General features: G+C 45.2%; 1 protein-coding gene across 2 annotated transcripts; it reads right to left on the reverse strand.

The window, feature by feature from the left end:
- Supv3l1 (Suv3 like RNA helicase) lies at positions 1–20,875 on the reverse strand. Of its 2 annotated transcripts, XM_034524686.2 has the most exons (15): positions 20,541–20,875; positions 19,005–19,082; positions 18,331–18,438; positions 16,303–16,417; positions 14,572–14,740; positions 12,356–12,467; positions 10,535–10,612; positions 8,971–9,062; positions 7,192–7,372; positions 6,989–7,082; positions 5,027–5,246; positions 3,709–3,789; positions 3,121–3,297; positions 1,290–1,438; positions 1–495 (listed from the first exon to the last, which is right to left on the reverse strand). In XM_034524686.2, exons 1-15 carry the CDS (start codon positions 20,809–20,811, stop codon positions 81–83), a joined length of 2,340 nt encoding a protein of 779 aa, XP_034380577.1. In that variant the 5' UTR covers positions 20,812–20,875; the 3' UTR covers positions 1–80. The 2 variants fall into 2 exon arrangements, with proteins under 2 accessions (XP_034380577.1, XP_034380579.2); XM_034524688.2 differs by lacking the exons at positions 16,303–16,417; positions 18,331–18,438; positions 19,005–19,082; positions 20,541–20,875 and having other exon boundaries at positions 14,556–14,579.

Raw genomic sequence — 20,875 nt, forward strand, 5'->3', positions numbered from 1 at the left:
TTGGTTATAATCCTGCCACAGGCAATAAATGCCATGTGCATAAGGACTTAAATTGATTTTTATTTGCAAAATTAAAAAACCTAATCAGCATTGGGGTCCTTCTTCTTCCTCCGTGTCCCCACTTTCTCTCTGCCATGCTCTGGTTGCTGTGTTAGCCATTCCTTCTGGAGCTGCTTCAGCATGTCTGCAGTGAGGAGTCCTTGCTGTACCAGTCGAGAGGCAAGGGGCAGCTCATTGTCACTGGGGCTGGGTGGCTCTGTAGCTTTGTTCCCTGCACTTTTGGTGCCCCGTGTTCTTCTCGCTGGGCTCTTGGAGGCTCCTGACAAACGTGACTGGCTCCCCAATGGTAAGCTCTCCAGATTCAGAAGCTTGTGTGACTCCGAGATTTTAATCAGCTTGGTGATGTTATGCACGCCTTCTTGGATAATGACATCCAGTTCTTTCTGGAGACATCGAACAAGGCTGGAGTCTGGAAACATATCAATAAATCGGTAGCTGGAAAAGAAAAAAGAGAGCATTAGAGCAACAGCTGAGCCACCTGTAACAACCTATGCACACTCTGACGACAGCCATCTTTACGTTCCTTTTCTATTAACGCAGTGCCTTTGTGCAGCCTTTATCTCTGCCCACGTTCCTGAGACAGTGTCCGAACCCCACCTGAGGGGATTCTAACATACTCCACCGCAGGGACTGCTTCTCAATCATTAATGCACAGGTTAACAGGCTGGAAGCCCTGTGAAAATGCAGGATCTGAGCTGGCTGAGATGGCTCAGAAGATAGCGTTGACTGCGTCACAGAGCCGCTGACCTGAGAGAGAGCCACAGACCACAGAAAATACGCAAGTAAAGAACCAACTCCACAAAGTTGGCCTCCACTGAAACAAAATGCACCCTGGTACGTGCAGTCTCATCCATCCACATCATACAAACATGTACACACATGTACGTACACACATACACGCACACGCACACGCACACAAACAGAGTGATCATTTTGTTTAATGCAGAATTTACGTCTAAATGGAGCTGAAGTTCTTTTCTTCTAACCAGCTAGCTCTCAAGGTATGCCAAAGCCTTTGGGTTGAGGACACTCTTTCATCAGGCTATCTTAGAGACTCTTGAAGTCTTTTCAGGCATGAGTATAAACAAGACTCAAGTACCTTATGGAAAATATAATACAGACTACTCACTAAGTATCCCTCTAGCTTGAAAGAACAGAAGACCACTCCCACAACCTTTAATTTGCCCTGAGTTAGGAAACTGTGAGTATAGAAAAGAAAGAGTTGGTACCTTAGCCACAGGTAAAGATCAAAGACGTCATGGACAGCTTCAAGATCCATGAGGTCTTTAATATTCTTAGGCGGATGCAGAGGCCACTTGATGTACCGGCGTAGCCATGCAAAGGTCAGGGGCTCATTCCTGCTGTACTGCCTGGCAAACTGAGAGGAAAGAAGAAAGTTTGGTAAAATAACCAGAACCCTCTTAGGTCTGTAATTAGAAAGAAAAAGGAAGTGTAACTTGTAAACTATGCTTGTTTCAAAAGACAGGCTGGTTTCATTGCTGCTTAATACTTTCCTACTATATTTAAAAAAACATTTAATAGGAGGCTGGAGAGATGGCTCAGCGGTTAAGAGCACTGGCTGCTCTTCCAGAGGTCCTGAGTTCAATTCCCAGCAACCACATGATGGCTCACAACCATTTGTAATGGGATCTGATGCCCTCTTCTGGTGTGTCTGAAGACAGCTGCAGTGTACTCACATGTATAAAATAAATAAATAATTCCTTTAAAAAAGTTAATACTTTATAAGGATTTATTTAGTTGAGACAAGGTCTTATATAAGCCAAGCAGGCCTCAAAATTGCTGTCTAACCAAGAGAGGCCTTGAATTCCTGACTCTCTTGCTTCTGCCTTCTGAGCGCTGGGGTTATGAGGGTGTGTCACCATGTTAAGCTTAAAATGTTTGTTTAAAGGTAAAGGCATCTGCTGTTAAGTCTGATGACCTCAGTTTGGTCCCCAGAATCTAACTGATTTCCCAAAACCACTGTCCCGGATGGTACGAGAAGCCATCAGCAAGACTGAGCTCCTTACAGCTCGGGACAGATGAGACACCAGAATAAGAACCTCTCTGTACTTCACGTTCAAGGCTTTTAACACAAGACCTAAGCAGTTGCTGACTCGCCCACTTCTCAGGCCCTCCCTCCTGGCAGAGGCTCCTGCTTCATTTTTGCCTAAGGAATGGTATAAACAGAACCAAGGCCACAGGAACCAGCTGCAGTCATGTGAGCATGCAGTATATGAAGGCTGACTGCCCCACAACTCCCACCCTTATCCTGGGTCTCCCACTAATAACATACTTGCAGGAAAATACCTAAACACGGACCTCTAAGACACACTGTTAAGGAAAAAGGAAGAAAGCTGCAGAATAATTCATTTAACATTTATAGAAAAACATCCACAAAACAAAACTGTAATTCCTACAGGTTCATGAATGCAGGCAGACGCCATGTGAAACAAACTCTAACAGTTGGGGATGGCAGATTATAATTAACCTATCTGTAATGCTTTAATTTGGCATTTGTGTATTTGTGTATCATTTATTCAATTTTACAGTAACTTAAAAGGTAAATTCACTAATGAATTTAATTCAAATAGAACTGATACACAGAATGCTAAGGCCTATGGTAGAAATGGCACAAGTCCAGTGAAAAGGCCTGAGTTTAGCGGCATGAGGCGAGAAGACCAGCATGCAGCTCCAGGCATGCAAGGGCCCCATACAGTTCGCTCTCTTCTCTTCTGTGCTTTCCACAAGTCACACCACAGCGCAGCGCAAATGGCTGAGCAGGAAGAGGTGCAGCCCTTGCATTAAGGAAACAGTCTACCGCTACCTCCAAGCCCTAACCCCTCAAGCGCTTACTTAACTGCATGTCTCAGTTTACAATGGCGACACCATCCCATCCAGGCCCAAATACAAAGCCAGGTTATCCTTCAAAAATTACCAAGCCAGTTTATGTTTAAGTTCTCACAAAGTCTCTCATATTTAGGGTACTCTTCTGAGCATGCTGTTTGGAGGAAAGTAGATCAACTGGGAGCAACTCAAAATAGCACGGAGCTGAAGACATACCTGTAACAACGACGAGCAGACAAAAGGCTGTTTCTTATTGATGGGGGCTGTGCAGAACACATACCTCACCCGGAGACTGAGTGGAATATGCTGGATCAGCTCTGCAGAGAACTTAAAATCATCCATATTGCAGACAAAGTACTGCCCATCAACTTGTGCAAAGTCTACAAAAATATCCTGGGGGTGAAATATACATGAAATTATTGGATGGATATCCGAGTGGGTAGGAAAAAGGAACTCAAGTCCACGATGGACAACCTCTGTAATCCCTAGCAGACCTCAGGAGAGGTGTGCTTCATTCACTGCTCTCTAAAGCTAAGGCACTTCTCCCACCTTCTTCCTAACCTGAATTTCTTTTTGAAACAGAGGCTCACTAAGCCTCCAACTCTAGGGCCTCCAGCCTCATCATCCTGAGAGCTGGGCCCACAGGTGTGCGCTGACACACCCTGCACACCCTGATGCAGGAAGATTTCACCAGCAATGTACACTTCATGAGTGGCAAATGCAGAAAGGCAGACCCCTGTCCACGCAGTGAGCCAGCACTGACATGGCATGTCAACAGGGAAAACCCAGAAAGAGTCCGCTTACAATGAGATTGGACAGCGTCGTCTCGGGGAGATGGTAGGCAAACATCTCGATCTGCTCAGCAGTCGGGTGGAGACCGGCGGCCTGGGCAAGGAGGACAACACGAGCGCCAGCTTAGTCCCCTCATTTTTTTCAAAAAGATTTTCTTCTTTCCAAATGCATCCTGCGTTAGGCTAAGTTCTTAACAAACTAGTCCCATGCCGAGAATTTCAGTAATACAAAGAAAAACTACATGACAGTTTCAACCACTTCCTGCAATAGAAACGCTGAGAGGATCATTTAACCACAGTAGCTCTTTGATACTTTCTAGAGTATATCATGATCTAACAGAATGCCAAAAATGAAACAAGTTTCTAATTTGTAATTCTCTCCACTGAATAAAACTGGACAAGGAAAGCCTTCTACGTGGCTGAGAGGACATGAGAAAGCATCTTCTCTGGAGACCAGCTGGCTTTCCATACTGCAGAAGTAAGCAATGGCCACAGCTAAGTATGAGAAGGGGCGAGAGAGAAAGGTGGGGGAAGAGGAATCAAAGGATGTATCCCTAAAGTCATGTGTAGGCTAGAACAGAGGTACACAGCAGAGAAGGGCTGACAATAATCTACACAGTTGCTAGCAAGGAACCCACCTGTACCCCTCCCCCTCCCCCAGCCAGCATCATGTCAGCAGCCTCCACCCCATTACTTCACATACACTTTCCCTTACATCATCTGACTACGAAATAAACCACTAAAGTAGATCTCTAGAAACCTGAAACTCTTAAGTTCGCTTGCTTTAAAATGATCCAGTAACCACCTATTTAAGTCAGTTCTTACTTGCTTGCGACTGTATACCCAGTGCTAAAATTCTTCTCTAGTCAAGCTTCTGTAAGTTTTCCACTTTACTGACATGACTCTATGTACCCACAGCAAGGAGAATCAGGCCAACTAAACCTGTTGAATCTGGAGCTTTCATTTGTACACAATTCTCTAAGAGGTATCAATGTCTCTCTAAAACAACAGAGAAAAGCCTCCTATTTATTTACTTTTAATTTACGTAGGTGGATGGCAGTGTTGAGTGGGTGTTGAGCGGGGGTGTGGTAGGTGCAGATGGTTCCTGAAGCTGGAGTTACAGGTGGTTATGGGCTGCTGGCATGGGTGCTGGGAAGCCATCTCAGGCCCTCTCAACTCCTGAGGCATCTCTCTGGCTCAAGGAGAGCTTTCTTGTCATGGTTCCCTAGCTCAAGCAGCCCTTGGGCATTTGAGGAAAGTGACTAGGGAAGGAATGTCCATCCTGCACGCAGCGGCAGCAGCAGCAGCAGCAGTGATATGCTAAGCCTCACCTGTATAGGATCCACAGGTCTATTCAAAATCTCCTTCAATAAAGCCAAGTCGTCTCTGTGCATTGTGGTAACCTCCCCCTCTTTAAAGTGTGAGCTGAATCTGCCGGCTCTGCCAGCGATCTGCAGGGCTTGGGAGGTGGTGATGGGCTCCAGCTCCTTCTCTCCCTTTTCATTGATGGTGGGCTTTATAAGGGAGTAAAAAATAATTCTCCTTATGCTCCTGAAATAGAAATAAAAGTGACCCCACAGACTATACACAGCCCTGTCACTTGGGTTATCAGTCGTTACAGACATACTCAGTCCAACTCTCAGTTAGGCTGTCATCTAATCTTGCAACTATTCAAAAAAAGGAGGGAGTGGGGCTGGAGAGATGGCTCAGCAGTCAGGAGCACTGGCTGCTCACCCAGGAGACCCGAGTTCTATTCCCAGCATCCACATGACGATGGCTCATGACCACTTGAGACTCAAGTCCCGGGGGATATGATATCTCCCAATGGCACCAGGCACAAGTGTTCTACAGAAATACATCAGACAAATACATACATACATACATACATACATACATACATACATACATACATACATACACACACACACACACATATATATAATTTTTTTTTGAGACAGGGTTCACTACGTAGCCCTGACTCTCCAGGAGCCACAGTGGCCTCGGACTCACCTGCCTCTGCCTCCCTTTCCTTACCCTGTGAGTATAGGTATGCCACCACACCTGGCTAACTTTTTTCTTAATGGGAAAAAGGCAGGCACTGTGGCTCACACCTATAATCCTTGAACCCAGGAAGCTGAGTCAGGAGGACTGTTGTGTGTGTGTGTGTGTCTGAGGGTAGACTGGGCTACAGTATTTATAGGCCAAGTCTGGCTAATAAAATTAAAAATAAATAAATTAAATTAAATAAGAGGCTTGCTGTGAATTTTTTTTACTTTTTTTTTTGCTCTTTAAAGACTGAGTCTCATCTGTAGCCCTGGTTGGCTTGCAGCTCAGTGTACAGACCTCTTGAACTTGTAGCTTTCCTACCTAGGCCTAACAGGGGTTAGGGTTACAGGCATCTGCTACAATGCCCAGCTCAGAAGCAAGATGGCTGAACTTGTGTATATTTACTAAGAATCACCCTCTGAGAAGGCCAATTGTAAGATATTGGAATTATTAAGCTAAAGAAAATGACACCAAACCAAGTTCTCCCATACTGTGTCACAGGTTAGCTGTGCTGAGTACGGCAGCATATCTGAGTCCCAGATACTTAAGAAGCTGAAGCAGAAACACTGTCTGAACCCACAGTCTGAAGCTAGTTGGAGCCATGCAGTGATACCAACCGGGGTGACGGCTCAGTTTAGGAGAACTGGCTGCTCTTACAGAGGACTTGAGTTCAGTTTCCAGCACCCACACGGTGGCTCACAGTGACCTGGACTCCAGTTCTAGAGGTCTGTCCCCCTCAGAACTGCACACATGTGGTACATGGACATAACATATAGGAAAAATACTCAGAATTTAAATACATAGAATTAAAAAAAAATTATTACTTTTAAAAAAAATCAAAACAAACTAAAAAGACAAGTGACGGCCAAGAGCTCAGAGTCAGTGTGGGCTCCATACTGAGCTAAGGCAGGGTGAGCCTGGGCGGCTTGGCCCAAGCCAGGCACACAAGTGTTTTGAGTCTTAACAGTCTGGCCACTTTCACTACCTAGAGACAGTGAGAACTACAACAGGAGGCGCTGGCACTTGCTGACTAAGAAACCCAAAACAAAACAAAGGCAACTGGTCTGCCCTGTAGAGGGGGCACTGCAAACCCCAGGGCTGTGACATTCTCTTTTGTTTCCCAAGATGTGTGAGAAGATAACGCTCAAATCTACATCATTGTCTCCATCCTAACCAAGTAGAAAAGTGAAAACAACAACCCCCTGCCTGCCACCCAACCCACTGTTCATTACACACAAATTACTTACAAATTCAGCCCCATGCCAATCGCATCTGTAGCCACCAGGATTTTGCAGGGATCGTTGGGGTCATTAAACTTTTTTGCTTGAGCAAGCTTGGTCCCTGGAAGGAATAGTTCACATTAATTTTATTTTTTCTTACTGTGCTCTCTATACACATCTCAACCTAAATGGCAAAGGTGAGACGTCAGTCAGTGTCAGTCAGTGATTACCAGGTGGCAGGCTGCCATATATCACCGCCGACTCCAGTCCCCGAATTTCAATCTGTCGGCTCACAGAATAAATGTCATTCTTGCTAAAGCAGACAATGCAGTCCCCAGGCCGAAGGTTGTCTAAAGACTCCAGTGCACGATCCAGCACAGAAATGGGGGTAAGCCTCTCATACTTCTGAACCTGCAATGAAGACATACATGGAAAAGTAGCTTCCTCAAGTCAGTACCAGGGACTGCTCAGAGAAAAGCTTGCGGGGCAGGCCGTCCCCTGGGCCAACGGTCAGTTAAGCAGCAGCTTTCAGGAGCAGCACCAGAAACCTTCATTCGGATGCTGTGTTACCTGTCAACTCTTGGTTCTCCTGAGTTAGAATCACTGTGCTGACATTCTTAAAGAACTTTAACATACACTAATTCAGGACAAAGTAGCAGCTTCAAAAAGATTATTAACTGATATTTTCATTTTATGGCAGAGTAAAATAGTCCAATAAAGGATGAGGCCGGAGTTCATCTTTTTAGCCTTCTGTGGTTTGCTGCAGACAGGGCCCAACACAGCAAAGTCCAAGATTTGAATCCAGAATTTCTCCCATGCATTCTATTCAATCTCCCTCAAAGTAGAGCGTGAGATTGTAATAGGTCAACTTAAGACATTCCTTCATTTCTGTAAAAGCTAATCTTCACTGTCAGGCAGACTGGATCAGAATCACCATGGAAACACATCTCTGGATGTGCTTTATGAGAATCTTTCCTAAAGGGTGTAACAGCAGGAGACCCACCTAAAATGTGGGTGGTAACACCCCATGGCTGGGGTAAGAGAGAATAAAAAGCAAAGCTAGCCACGCAGCCGCGTTAGCCGCTCTCTGTCTCTAACTGTGAGCCAAAGAAGCCTGCTGTCCCTTTCTTCCCTTCTTTCCTTCCCACCTTCCTTCCTTTCACAACGACTTCGTTTACCTTGTCATAGCACTGAGAAAAGCAATGTACAATTTTACTGTCTTATTAAGGAATTCTGGGAAGGCAAAATAAGGACAGTTTTTAGAAGGAACCAGTTTCTTAACTGCAACTTCATATCTGCAAAAGAGATGTAAACTAGATCTGACAATCAGATAAACACCAAAAGCTCCAACAGAGCCATCCAAGACCGAGAACACGACAGACTCAAGCTGGGCTTCAGACTCAACAGCCTCGCCTACGTAGTTCTGATGACACCTGTGAGCTGTGGATGGAGCTCAGTGGCAGAGCATGCTTAAGGCCCTTGGTTCGATTCCCAGCAGCACAAATAAGTAAGTAGACATAAGGTTTTTGTGAAAACGAGAGTCCGTAATCCCAGTACTCAGTTCACGCCCGTAATCCCAGTACTCAGGAGGCAGTGCAGGAGACTGCCATGAATTTGAAAACAGCCTGGGGTACAGTGAGACCACATCTCAAAAAACAATCAAGCAGCCTCACCCCCCAAACAAACAAACAAACAAACAAACAAGGAATAAACAAGGAAAATAAACTATCTCCCACATGAAGCTCAAATACACGCACACACAGAGCCAGTCAGCTATAAGAAAATAAGGATTTCCTTTTTGCTAAGCTCTCTGTTTTCAATCTGCCTTAAAAAATAAAACCACTCTTTTAGATAGCATGCAAATAGGGGTCTCCTTATGCCAGCTCCACACACATGCAGTACTTTGTTCCTCCCGTGCTCCCTCCACAGCTAAGTTCTGACGGTGCCAGGCTAGAGCTCACAAGTCAGTACACAGGCACAGCCCCAGAGAATGAAGGGACATGTCTTACCTCCACCTCCTCCCCAGTGGTGTACAGGAGCTCAGTGACCAGGTCAATAGCAGCAGACTCTCCGCACAAATGGACCTCCTCAGCACAGAGTCCTGTGGATGCACAGAGGGGTTACATTGCCCTGTCTCTGACTCTCTGACTCAAGCCTTCTTGAATGGGTAAAGGTGGAGCCCAGCTTTACCAATTCACTGGCCCGTAACTTGCTCTGAACACAGCTGACACCACTGTAGGGTGAGGCCAAGGAGGACTGGATGCCGGCACTGTGATGCTTAGTGATGGGTGTCAGTCATAGGCCTGTGTTTTTTAAATCAGAACTCTATGGAAGCCGAGGTGCTATAAGCAGTAGCATGGGGCTAGAAGCAAAGAGGCTCCAAGCTCCTCAGCCAGAGCAGATCCATTTTCACACGCTGTCTAACAGGCAAACTCTGGTCTCAGCCATTTGTTTTTGATCTGAAAACACCCGCCCTATTACAGAGTGCTGAATCAAATCTCATTTCAAGCCAGGTGTGGTGGGACTAGCCTATAACCCTAACACTTTAGAGGCTGGGGCATGGAGACCCAGAGGTCAAAGTCAGCCTGGGCTACATAGGGAATCCCTGTTTGGGGGTGGGGGTGGCGGAAAGGAAGGAAGAAAGAAGTCAGGGGGAGGAAAAGAAAAAAAAGAATCACTTCAAAAAATCAGGCAATACACATTCATTCATGCCTGTGAACTGCAAGAATTACTATTCTTGGACCCCATCCTACAAAACTATTAAAAATAAACCAAAAGTGAAAAGCTACATCTACCAATAATTCCTACTATAGCACTGTTGGTAAAGGGGAGAATGTTTCAGCCCATGAGACAGACTGCTGTAGTGCTTTTCAGTGGACAGTTCCCTCAAGGATTCGTCTACAGAATGGAACGATACCTATGAAACAACAGAACTGCAAAGGAGCAAACACGTAGTTCTAAGTCCTTCAAACACCATGTGCATAAAAAAGCTGACACGAACCGTATCAGACATCAACAACTGTAACTACGGCTGACATGGACCATATCAGACATCAGCAGTAACTGCAACTATGGCTAGACACACCTTCTTTCCAGTTTCCTTTTGAGGCAGAATCTTAAGGTAGCCTGGGTTGGCTCTGGAACTAGCTGTGGAGTCCACGATAATCCTCTCATTCCTGGTGGTCCTGCTTCCTCCTCCCCAGTGCTGAGACAGCACTTGGAATATTCATCTCACCACGCCCTGTGTATGTGGTTCTGGGAGTCAGACCCAGAGGTTCATGCATGGACTGCTGGAAAGTGCTCTACTAATGAGCTACGTGCCCAACCCCAAACTTTTTATTTTTTTAGATTTATTTTTTGGTGCTAAGGATTAAGCCCAGGGCCTTCCCATGCTAAGAGAGTGCTCTACCACTGGGTTACATCTTCACAGACTCAAACATTTCTACTTTAGTCATTTGGTTATGCTAACTTTAGTTTTTATTATTAAAATAATGTAAGCTTATACTTGTGACTTTTCAGTGAACCTTTCTGGAGAAGAGAAGCAGCAGCTGGCTGAAGCAGACGACCACTCACCTAGCAGTGCTCTGGTCCAAGCCCATCCTCTGGCTGGGTCTCGAATCATCTGGATTTCATCTATCACAGCCACTTCATCTTAGAACAAAAGAGTGACCATGAGTAAAAGTCACTTCAACTCCAACACCAACTCCTCATCACCGGGGCTTACTAGGTGTCATTACCAGGGCTTACTAGGTGTGTCTTTTCTAATAGGCTTGCTCTAAGTGGTGTGTTCTAAGTAGTAGCTATAGTGTAACATAATTAGAAGTATTGAGGCTGAGGTTATTGACAGGAAAGTAAACTGAGGCCCAGACAAATAGGGATGAGATTCAAATTCCATCTACCTAGCTGTCAACACCACACTCCACACTCCAAGCACTCTCCTCCAGTGCATCTCTGTAACCTCACACACACCCGGCTGACTCCGTCTACCAGAAACAACATCGTCATTCTCCAGCTTGATGGGTAACAGAGGGCACGCTTGGAGGACCTACGTCTGATGTCCTCTTCTGAACTCTAAGGACACATACATGTGCGCGCGCACACACACTCCTTAAAATAAATCTCAGTCCAGTGTGGTAGTGTATTTCTTTGATCCCAACAGTAGCCAGGCAGAGGCAGACAGATCTCTGAGGCTGACACCAGCCTGGTCCATATAGCAAGTTCTAGACCAGCCAAGGCTACATAGTCTCAAAAAGTGTTCCTTGAGACTGCCTCAAGCGCAGCAAGCACAGTGGATGAGAGGACCCCCCAGGCCGGGCTCTGCTCATGCTCAGCCCATCACATAGGGAGCAAAGCAACCCCTCAGCTTGCTTTCTAAGGCCCCAACACTTGTAACCATGTTACACTATTTCTGGAAGTCATATTTTCATTTCCATCTTTAAAATACCAAGGAACTGAGAACATCAAAGACAGCTAATTTATATTGAAAACCAGATTAAAATGTACTCATCATGTCAAGACAAATAGGCTAAAAAGCAGGAAGCAGAGAACATTTTGGCTTCTGTGTGCTATTTGCATTGTAATACTTACTGTATGACTTTTATAACACCCAGAAACATTTAAAACTATTTGAAAAGTTGATTTTTAAAACAAAAGCAAACTGTTAGTAGAAACCATACAATCCTTACTATTTAACATACTCCCCTGAGTGCAGACCCTACATGTAAGTATCAAAACCTGAATGAATACTAGCACACAAAGTTAGGAAAATATAAGGAATTAATTAAAAGTCATTGTTTGGGGACAGGTGGGATTGGAAAATTACATATATTTGTTTTCTTTGTTTACTTACACTTCAATATTTTCAAAAATGAAGCCAGAAGTTCACTAATGCACCATGTATAATACAGATCTTTTTTTCCAGCACTGAGGACTGAACCTAGGGCTGAATACTTGCAAGGCAAGTGCTCTACCACTGAGCTACAGTCCCAACCCACTATAGAATGTAAACAACCTAAATATTCCTTAGCAGGGGAATGAAACATTTTTGTCATAAAAAATATTATGTAACAGTTTACATGGCTAAACCTATAGTCATAAATGTATATATGATATACATTCTAAGTAGACTATGTCTGACTTTTATTTTCTCACTATGTAGCCCTAGCTGCACTGGAATTCAGAAACCCACCTGCCTCTGTTCAATGCTAGGGTTAAAGCACTGGGATTGTTTCATCCAAGACAAAGGACAAACACAGCCAGGCTTTCTGTAAAGGGCTAAGTATTTAGTGTCCTATTGTCTCCTGGATGTTTCACCTTTTCACCATAAAGTCCTATACCGTGTTTAACTACACTGAAACCCTCCAAAGCCTAGTCTTCTGAACAACATATACATACAAGGAGTTGAAACACTGCACATCTCCACAGTACAGGAGACATGGGTAGCTTGTTTCCCCTCAGGCTCAACTGTCAGCCGCTCTTCACCTGTCACCAAGTCACACGGCACACCCTGGAATGACAAAAAGAAACCAACTTACATCTGACTTGAAAATGGTAACAAAAAAAAAGCTAAGGACTGAGAAGGCTTCATTCCATTACTATTAAACTTATTCAAATAACTGAATCAAATATGACCAATGTTTTTCCTTATATACTCACAGCCTTCACACTCAGCTACTTTGTTGTTAGATAAATCTGGAGAAATGTCCAATTAGAACCCTCAGCAGAGAAACCGTAGTGGTTCCTCTGTTTCTTGAACAGAGACTCATGTAGCCCAGACTGGCCTCAAACTAACTATATAACCATCCATGATTTGAACTTCTGATCCTCAGAAGAGGAAGAATTCTGAGGTTCTGGGATTATAGACATGCATCATGTCGTCCAGCTAATAGTTCTGGCTCTGGATCTGGCTCGTTTCCTTTGCAGTGGTGGGTAGTAACCCAGGGCTTTGCTCGAGACAGGCAGGTGCTCTACCACTGAACTTTCTCTTTCCACTCTACCATCTTTCAACTTCTCTGTACACTTCAGCACTGATGGAGTTAATCCAGCCAGCATAAACTGTTTCCATACTCAAGAATAACACTCTGAGTGAAGCCAAAGACAAAAATGACCTCAGTTGACCTCCCTCAGAAGAAGCAACATCACTGGTATGGTACACTGGGGTACTCAGACAGGAATGCAGGGCTTTCCAGAATGAAGGTGTTTTGTGCTCAATCTGAGAAAGTCTAGCCCACAAGTAACCTACAGTATTTAAAAAAGAAAAGGTTACAAGAGACGAAGACAGACTAAGGAATTCTGAGATGAGTGTAAACTAATGAAATGGTCACAGCATGTGGGGACTTAGATGGCATCCTAGGAGGGAGCAGGGAGGCTTCTAGCTGACAAGTGCACACCAAACATTTTACAGTATTTTATACTTTATGTATGTGTATGTGCGTGGTACCCATAAAGGCTGGGAGAGGATGCTGGGTCCCTGGAGCTGGATCAGAGCACTTTGTGAGCTACCCTACATGGATTCTCAAAGAGTAGCAAGTACTCTTAACCAGTGCAGTTGTTTTCTTTGGCCCAACAAAACTTGAATTTGAATATGAATTAAGTAGTAAATAATAGTAGATATCAATTAAATATCCTTTCAGATAAATTTGATATAGTTATGTTAACAAACAAAAAAACAAAACAAAAAACCAGGTCTTTGTTCTAAAGAAAAACACCCACAATGTATGAATAAGGAATTATGTGTAAGAAACGAGCAGACTGGAAAACGTCCTACTGTGCTGTGCTACACAAGGACAGACAGCCCGTTTACTAACACACTGCCTCAGACCAAAAGCCTTCAGCCCAGTTTTGAAATGTGGCTCTCATCCTGATCAAGTTCCAGCTTCCCACACCAAAATCTGACCACAGAGACTGGTAATACGCATCCTGGCAGAGCACCATGTAACCGAGGAGCAGTTCAGAGGGCCTTCCAACTAATTCGTGCCTTTTATCTTGAAAAGGCAAACAAACGCTATTCTAAGAAAGATAGGTGCTGGAGAGATGGCTCAGTGGTTAAGAGCACTGACTGCTCTTCCAGAGGTCCTGAGTTCAATTCCCAGGACCACATGGTGGCTCACAACCATCTGTAATGGGATCTAATGCCCTTTCCTGGAGTGTCTGAAGACAACTACAGTGTACTCACATATATAAAATAAATAAATTAAAAAAAAAAAAAAAGACAGAGAAATGAAGCACATAAGTTTGACAGCAGGCATCACATGATTTTCTGCAATTCTCACTACAGAAAATATTCAGTAATACTTCATTTCATTCTCTGAACTAGGTCTTGCTGTTTTCCCCTTTGGATGATCTTGTTTTGTTTTCTGAGACAGTAGCCCAGGCCTGCCCCCATGCTCCACATGCTGGGATCCCAGGCCTTGTCACATCTCCTCCTTCCACAGCCGTGTGTGCACCATCACCTCTCTCTCACACCTGACGACGGCTTCCCTGCGCACAGAAACAGGCATTTCTGCCAACAGCGAGGGACTGTGCATTCCTTCCCCACAGAAAGTGTGTGCCTTCACCCCAAGAGAGAGAAGTTACCGGGGAAATGAGCAAATACCCTGTAGTGTACTGACAGCAGCATTGCTCTTCTCAAAGATCTCATGTGCCAGCAGTTTCAGAGGGCCGCAGTACACGCCGGAGGCCGCTGTCAGGTATCTCTGGATTGCATGGTAAGTCTTCCCACTGTTGGTGGGACCTGAGTGGAATATTATCTTCCGCCGGATGGCTCTGGCTTCTGGGTACCTAAAATATGAGCAGGCAAAGAGCCCAGTTCTATTAGCCCCATAATCCACTGCAGCAGACAGTCTTTTACTGGAGGACAGGAACCTCAAATGCAATAAATGCTTTGGATATCTCCAGTGTTAATGGATTTAAACTCATCACTCCCAAAACTCTAAACCCAAAGACCCCAAAGCAAATATGCCCAGGCTTTGTGATTTCAGTGCCAATAAATACAGCAACCGAGCCTCTGCTTTTGGCCACCTGGGCTGTCTGCTGAGGAGATTACCTCATATGCAAACCCTACATATGAATACCTCATACGAATACCCTACACCATATGCAAACTCAAAACTGAGCAAACTACTGCAGCAACTGTGTAGGACAGAGACAACAGGCAGCGAGGACTAACTTCTCCAGGAGGGAGCACTGGAGATGGTCTTACTGAAGTAGCTCAATTTAAATTTTGTTTTTCAAGACAGGCTTTCATGTACCCTAGGCTGGCCTCCAACTTACTATATAGACAAGAATAATTCTTTCTTCTTTCTTCTGTAGTTTGTTGCTGCTGTCGTTGTTGTTTTTTGAGACAGGGCCTCTCTATGTAGCCCTGGCTATCTTGGAACTTTCTATATAGACCAGGCTGGCCTTGAACTCATAGAACTCCTCTTTCCCCACTGGGTGGTGGTGGCGCACGCCTTTAATCCCAGCACTTGGGAGGCAGAGGCAGGCAGATTTCTGAGTTGGAGGCTAGCCTGGTCTACAGAGTGAGCTGAGCTCCAGGACAGCCAGGGCTACACAGAGAAACCCTGTCTCGAAAAACCAAAACCAAAACCAAAAAAAAAAAAAAAACTCCTCCTTCCTCTGCCTCCTGAGTGCGGGGACTAAAGTGTGTGCCTCCACAAACAGCATCTTTGGTTTCTTAAGCATCTGGCTCTCCTCCCCACATGCTGACATTGAAGGCACACATCACCATGCCTGTGTCATGCTGTACTAGGGATCAAGTCCCTGCGAGACAACGCTCTATCGACTGAGCAGACTCTCCAATCTGAATCGAAGCAGCTGGAATTTAAATGGCTGAATGTGAAGGGGCAGAAAAGGTGAAGAAAGCAGAGTCCCCAAGTCACTGTGTGTGTGTGTGTGGGGGGGGGGGGGTGTTCTGTGGAGTTTTGGCCAAGGGCTGGGCTAGACCTATGTAAGGTTAGAACTGGCAGGGCCTAGAGAACAGCACACAGGATTTGGGCAGAGATCTCAAAGGTACCACAGTGCTATGAGATGCTGCAGCTCCAGCCATGGGGAAAGAATGATTAACATCTAAGTCAGCTAAGGTATCAGAACTACAACTTAGGACAATCTTGAAAAACAGCTCCATCAGAAATCTACCCGAAGAAAACCTTAACCCACGCTCCAACAGGATGAAAGGAACACACCAGTAAAATGTCTGATAGAATAATTCCTTGGTTATTTTGTTTTGTCTTTGGGAAAACAAAATTTCGAATCTATAATTTGTTATCTAGTATACAATAAAAGCATCAGCATTCGTTTCCCCCAAATTAGGACATTTCTTATCAGTAAATACAAGAACTAACCAGTTGGGTGGTATCCTCAAGTCACTGATTTTACGTAGATCATCCTTGCATTCCAATACAGGAAATATCTGTTTGGCATGTCTCAAGAAAAATGGAAACAGGTCGTCCACATGAGCTGTAAGACAGCACAGCACATCAGCATGCTCACTCTGTGGGATGCCCGTAACCAAACCGCAAACCTGCAATCCTCCCAGTTCAGACCCCCGTGCTATGGAAACCATTTCTTCTGAGTGAGGGAAGCTGTGTGCTGCCAGGACTATAGAGTAATCCTGGAGCAAGAGGACTCATCTTTCCTGACGACCCCACTTTCTACTCCTTCCTTCTCCAAACCTCCCATTTCTGGCAAAACAGAACAGTAGCTGCCAACCATCAGGCTCTGAGCTCCAGTGTAAACACATAAAGGCTAACACAGCAGGAAGTAAATAAACCAGCCTGGACATACATTAGAGAGATGGGAACTTCTTTTTGTGAAATGTTTTGGGTAGTGTTGCTGTTGGGGCTTGAACCCAGGAATTTGTGCAGACTAAGCCCATAGTCAAACCCTGAGCTACCCCACCCCAACTCAGTGACTTTTTTTTTTTTTTTTTTTTTTTTTTAATTTCAAGGACCACAGAGAAGCAACTAAGTTTTCTCCACACCTTGAGTGGCTGAGAGAACAGTGGCGTATATCTATCTCATTTGGCTGTGTATCAGGTTCTCCTTCAGTGCCTGGCACAAGCCAAAGGTCTAAGTGTCAAACACATTTAACACTATAATTAAGGTACCAGGATACCCATGGAAGCCAAACAATAATGTTCCTACTTTGTTTCTGTTTTAAGACAGGGCCACACTATAGCTCAGGCTGGCCTGGAACTCAAAGAAATCCTGCCTCAGCCTCCAGAGGGATAGGACTAAGTGAGCTACCATGCCTACTGCTTTGTTTTTAGTTTAGGACAAAAACTTTATGAAGGAGACAGAAGCCAATGGTAGCAACAGATGAAAGGCACCATGTGCTAATTCTATTCCATTCACGCTGTTCACTGTGCTAACAGAGAATGATGGATCAAAGACTGTCCATGTAAGACTTACTAACTAATGGAGAGAGCTGATGAAAGGCACAGTGACTTATTTAGAGTACACTGCCAGGACCTACTCGAAAGCAAGGAAGCCCTGACGGCGAGAGAAAGAAACGTGAACAACAGAAAGCACACTCACTAATATTCCAAGAATTGTCAGGGCTTGAGAGGGCTCAGAGAACATGAGTGTTCCCTGTGCAAGCACAAGGACCTGAGTTCAGTTCCCAGCACACACCTAAAAAGCTGGGTGAGGCTGCCAGCACATCTTTAACCCCAGCTTTGGAAGGGGAAGGGGCAGGGAGACAGGAGGATTTTAGAGGCTTGCTGGCCACCAGCCCAGCTCCAGGATTAGTGAGAGCCAGTGGTAGAGCAGGACCCTGCTGCTGACTTCCTCTATCTCTGCATGTGCACCCAAAGGAACACACAGGAACACATACAAAACATATACACACATGCACTCACGCAAGGTGTGTACGTGAGGACACACACAATCATTTCTTTAAAAACTCCTCACAGTGGGCTGGAGAGATGGCCCGGTGGTCAAAGCACTAGTTGCTCTTCCAGAGGACCCAGGTTTGATTCCCAGCACCCATATGGCAGCTCACAACCATCTATAACTCTGGTTCCAGGGGATCTGGTTCCTTCCTCTAGCCTCTGCAGGCATCTCCTGCATGTGGCGCACAGACATATGTGCAAGCAGAACACCCATACACATAAAGTAAAAAGAGTTAAAATCCTCTCAGCAGGCCAGTGATGATGCTCAGCAAGGAAAGGTAGTGTCATCCCATCCCTGACACCTACAACTGGAAGAACAGCCTCCCAGTTGTCCTCTGACCTCCAAAGGAGTGTCACGGCATGCACGCATGCTCCTCTTCTCTTCTCCCTCACTTCTTCCCCCTCCCAACTCAATCAGCCTCTCTCCCTCTCTCACACACACAAAATAAATTCCTTTAAAACCCCTCTCAGCACTTGCCTGCACTGAAGCAGATATCATTCAAGACAATGTGAATGTCCACATCCAGAGAATGAGACTGCATAATGTAATTTCTGAAGCTTATGAAAGCTTGGTGGAAGAGGCGAGCTGTGGAAACACAAAATCAAAGCATACACGGCTTAGTCTTTACTTCTGCTCTCACTGTTAAAGCATACAACAAATGCCACAGCAGACTCCAGCCCCTATCAGCGTTTTGGTGGCACAAATGGTTTTTCACAAGCTGAGCTAAAACTGAAACTACACAGGACAGTAAGCAGGCTGAACATGCAGCTCCTGTACTATGTAGTCTGGCTTGCAAGCTGGGCTTGTGGGTCCCCCAGAGGGCAAGGAGAGAGACCTTTCTTCAGACTACAGTACACATAACAAAGTGCAAAGCAAAATGCAATGGTTCTATGAAGATGTTACTGGCAAAGATGCAGAGAGAGCTCAGTGGTTAAGAACACTGGCTACTCTTCCATGGAAACCAAGCTCCATTCTCAGCATCCACGTGGTGGCTCACAACCATCTCTAACTCCAATTCCAGGGGAATCTAATACCCTCTTCCATGGGCACTGCACAAAATTAGCTATAAACATACATGAAGGAAAAACACTCACACATATAAAATGATAAAAAAAAAACTGTTAAATTTTCAAAAAAGTTGTCAGCCTTACCATCAAGTCCATAGTCAGCACTCAGCTTTTGAATTTCTTGCCTCTTATAAAATCTGTCTAAGATCTTCTTTACTTCGTCTAAAGGAGAAATATCAAAGTTTTAACATTTGTTTTCCAATTTAGACAAATCTACAAAAGGAATTTGAGGTCATAACACGAAAGGCCGCAGCCTCAGGACTGCTTCAAGTGTGAAGCTTTGAGCTATGCACTCTCGAAGTGCAATGAAGTAAGAAAAATGACAGAGTACAGCAACGCACTATCCTGACAGACCACAGACACACAAGGAGAGAACCAGCTCCACAGAGTCACCGTCAAACCTCCACCTGTGCCCAAAGCTCCCAGAGTAACCATCACTTCCAAGAAGAGATGAATCCTGTATCAGCGGCAGCTGTAACTCACGACTAAGAGCAGTGTTAGTCACGGTAGCCTGTGCAGTGATTAATGACAATCTCCAATCTGAGAACAGCTTGGGTTTATTTTGAGGAGGGAAAAGGTAGAGGGAAAGGAAGGAGAAAGAAAAGGAGTACTATTTTGTTAATTAGTTGATTATACAGAACTGGGGAATGAACCCAGGCACAGCACATGCTTGGCAAGACATGTATCCCAGGGCTATATCCTCAAGCACATTAAACACACACACACATGCACACTCTGCAGCCTGGAGGTGCCATTGATCCCAAGACTCGGGAGGCAGAGGCCAGCCTGGTCTACAGAGCGCGTTCCAGGACAGCCAAAGCCACACAGAGAAACCCTGTATAACTTTTTATTTTTAAATCGGACCTCTCTTAAGTTGCCCTAGCTAGTTTTGAACTCATTTTGTAGCCCAGGCTGGTATTGAATTTGCTATCCTCTGCCTCAGACTTCCAACATGAGGCTTATATTTTAAAGTCACAATAGGAAGCATCAATTTTGCTTGCTGAAGCACCAGGAAGCTCTTGCTGAAGATCCCAGACAGCTTGTGCCTAAAACTGTGGTTTTTTGCAGTCTTTAAGAATGTCATTTGGTTGAAAGACACCTTTCACCCTCCCAATGAAAACATTTACAAGCTTGTCAAATTCACCCAAATCCGGGTAAAACAAAACCCGCTTCAACCCAGTGATGTTAAGGTTGTTTTATTGTCTCTGGAACCCGGGACGATACTACTTTTTGGCAAAGACAGTTTTATCAGTTTTTATCTTTATTTAAGTTTAGGTCTGCCTCGAGAGAAAATTTATTGGGAAATCAGGATCCGAGACCCGTTGTCTTGGCAACCAGAGGGAATCTTAACATAGTTAGACATCCACTTCCAGTCAATGGCAAAGTCCTCACTGTTTAATCCCTCCATGCCCTCTGAGGACTCTAGGAGCACAAGCGGCGCACCACTTAAGGACAAAACTATTTCTTAACCACATCGACCCAAGAGAAGAGTCAATGTTACTATAGAAGGGATTAAATAAGAATTAGGCCCGCGTGCTGAGGGCTCGAAAGAAGAGACACTGCACTCTGCAGGCCCCGGCTGCAGACCCTGCCTCTTTGCCGTGAGATTCCAGCACTCACTCTTGTCTAGAGGCCGAGTTAGCTCGGCGCCTACGTCGCCATCGGCGCTGGGACCCTGAGGTTTCACTGTCAGCGGCACGAACAAGGACGTGTTCGGGGCTTTGGAGCCACCAGAGGCAGAGGAGGAGGCGGCCAGGCAGGGAACGTGTCCTGAAGCCCCGGGGAACGACCCCACGAGAACGCGAAGGGCGGAACAAGGAGCCGCCCGGGACCCAACCCCGCGCCCCGCCGGGAGCCGAGCCCACAGCAGGGCACACCGAGGCAAGGACATCGAGGCCGTGGCTCAAAACGAGCCGGGGGGGAAAACCCGGCGACTGGCGCCGCTCAGTGACGTA

The sequence above is a fragment of the Arvicanthis niloticus genome, chromosome 20 (genome assembly GCF_011762505.2).
Source record: "Arvicanthis niloticus isolate mArvNil1 chromosome 20, mArvNil1.pat.X, whole genome shotgun sequence".
Classification (NCBI taxonomy): Eukaryota; Metazoa; Chordata; class Mammalia; order Rodentia; family Muridae; genus Arvicanthis; species Arvicanthis niloticus.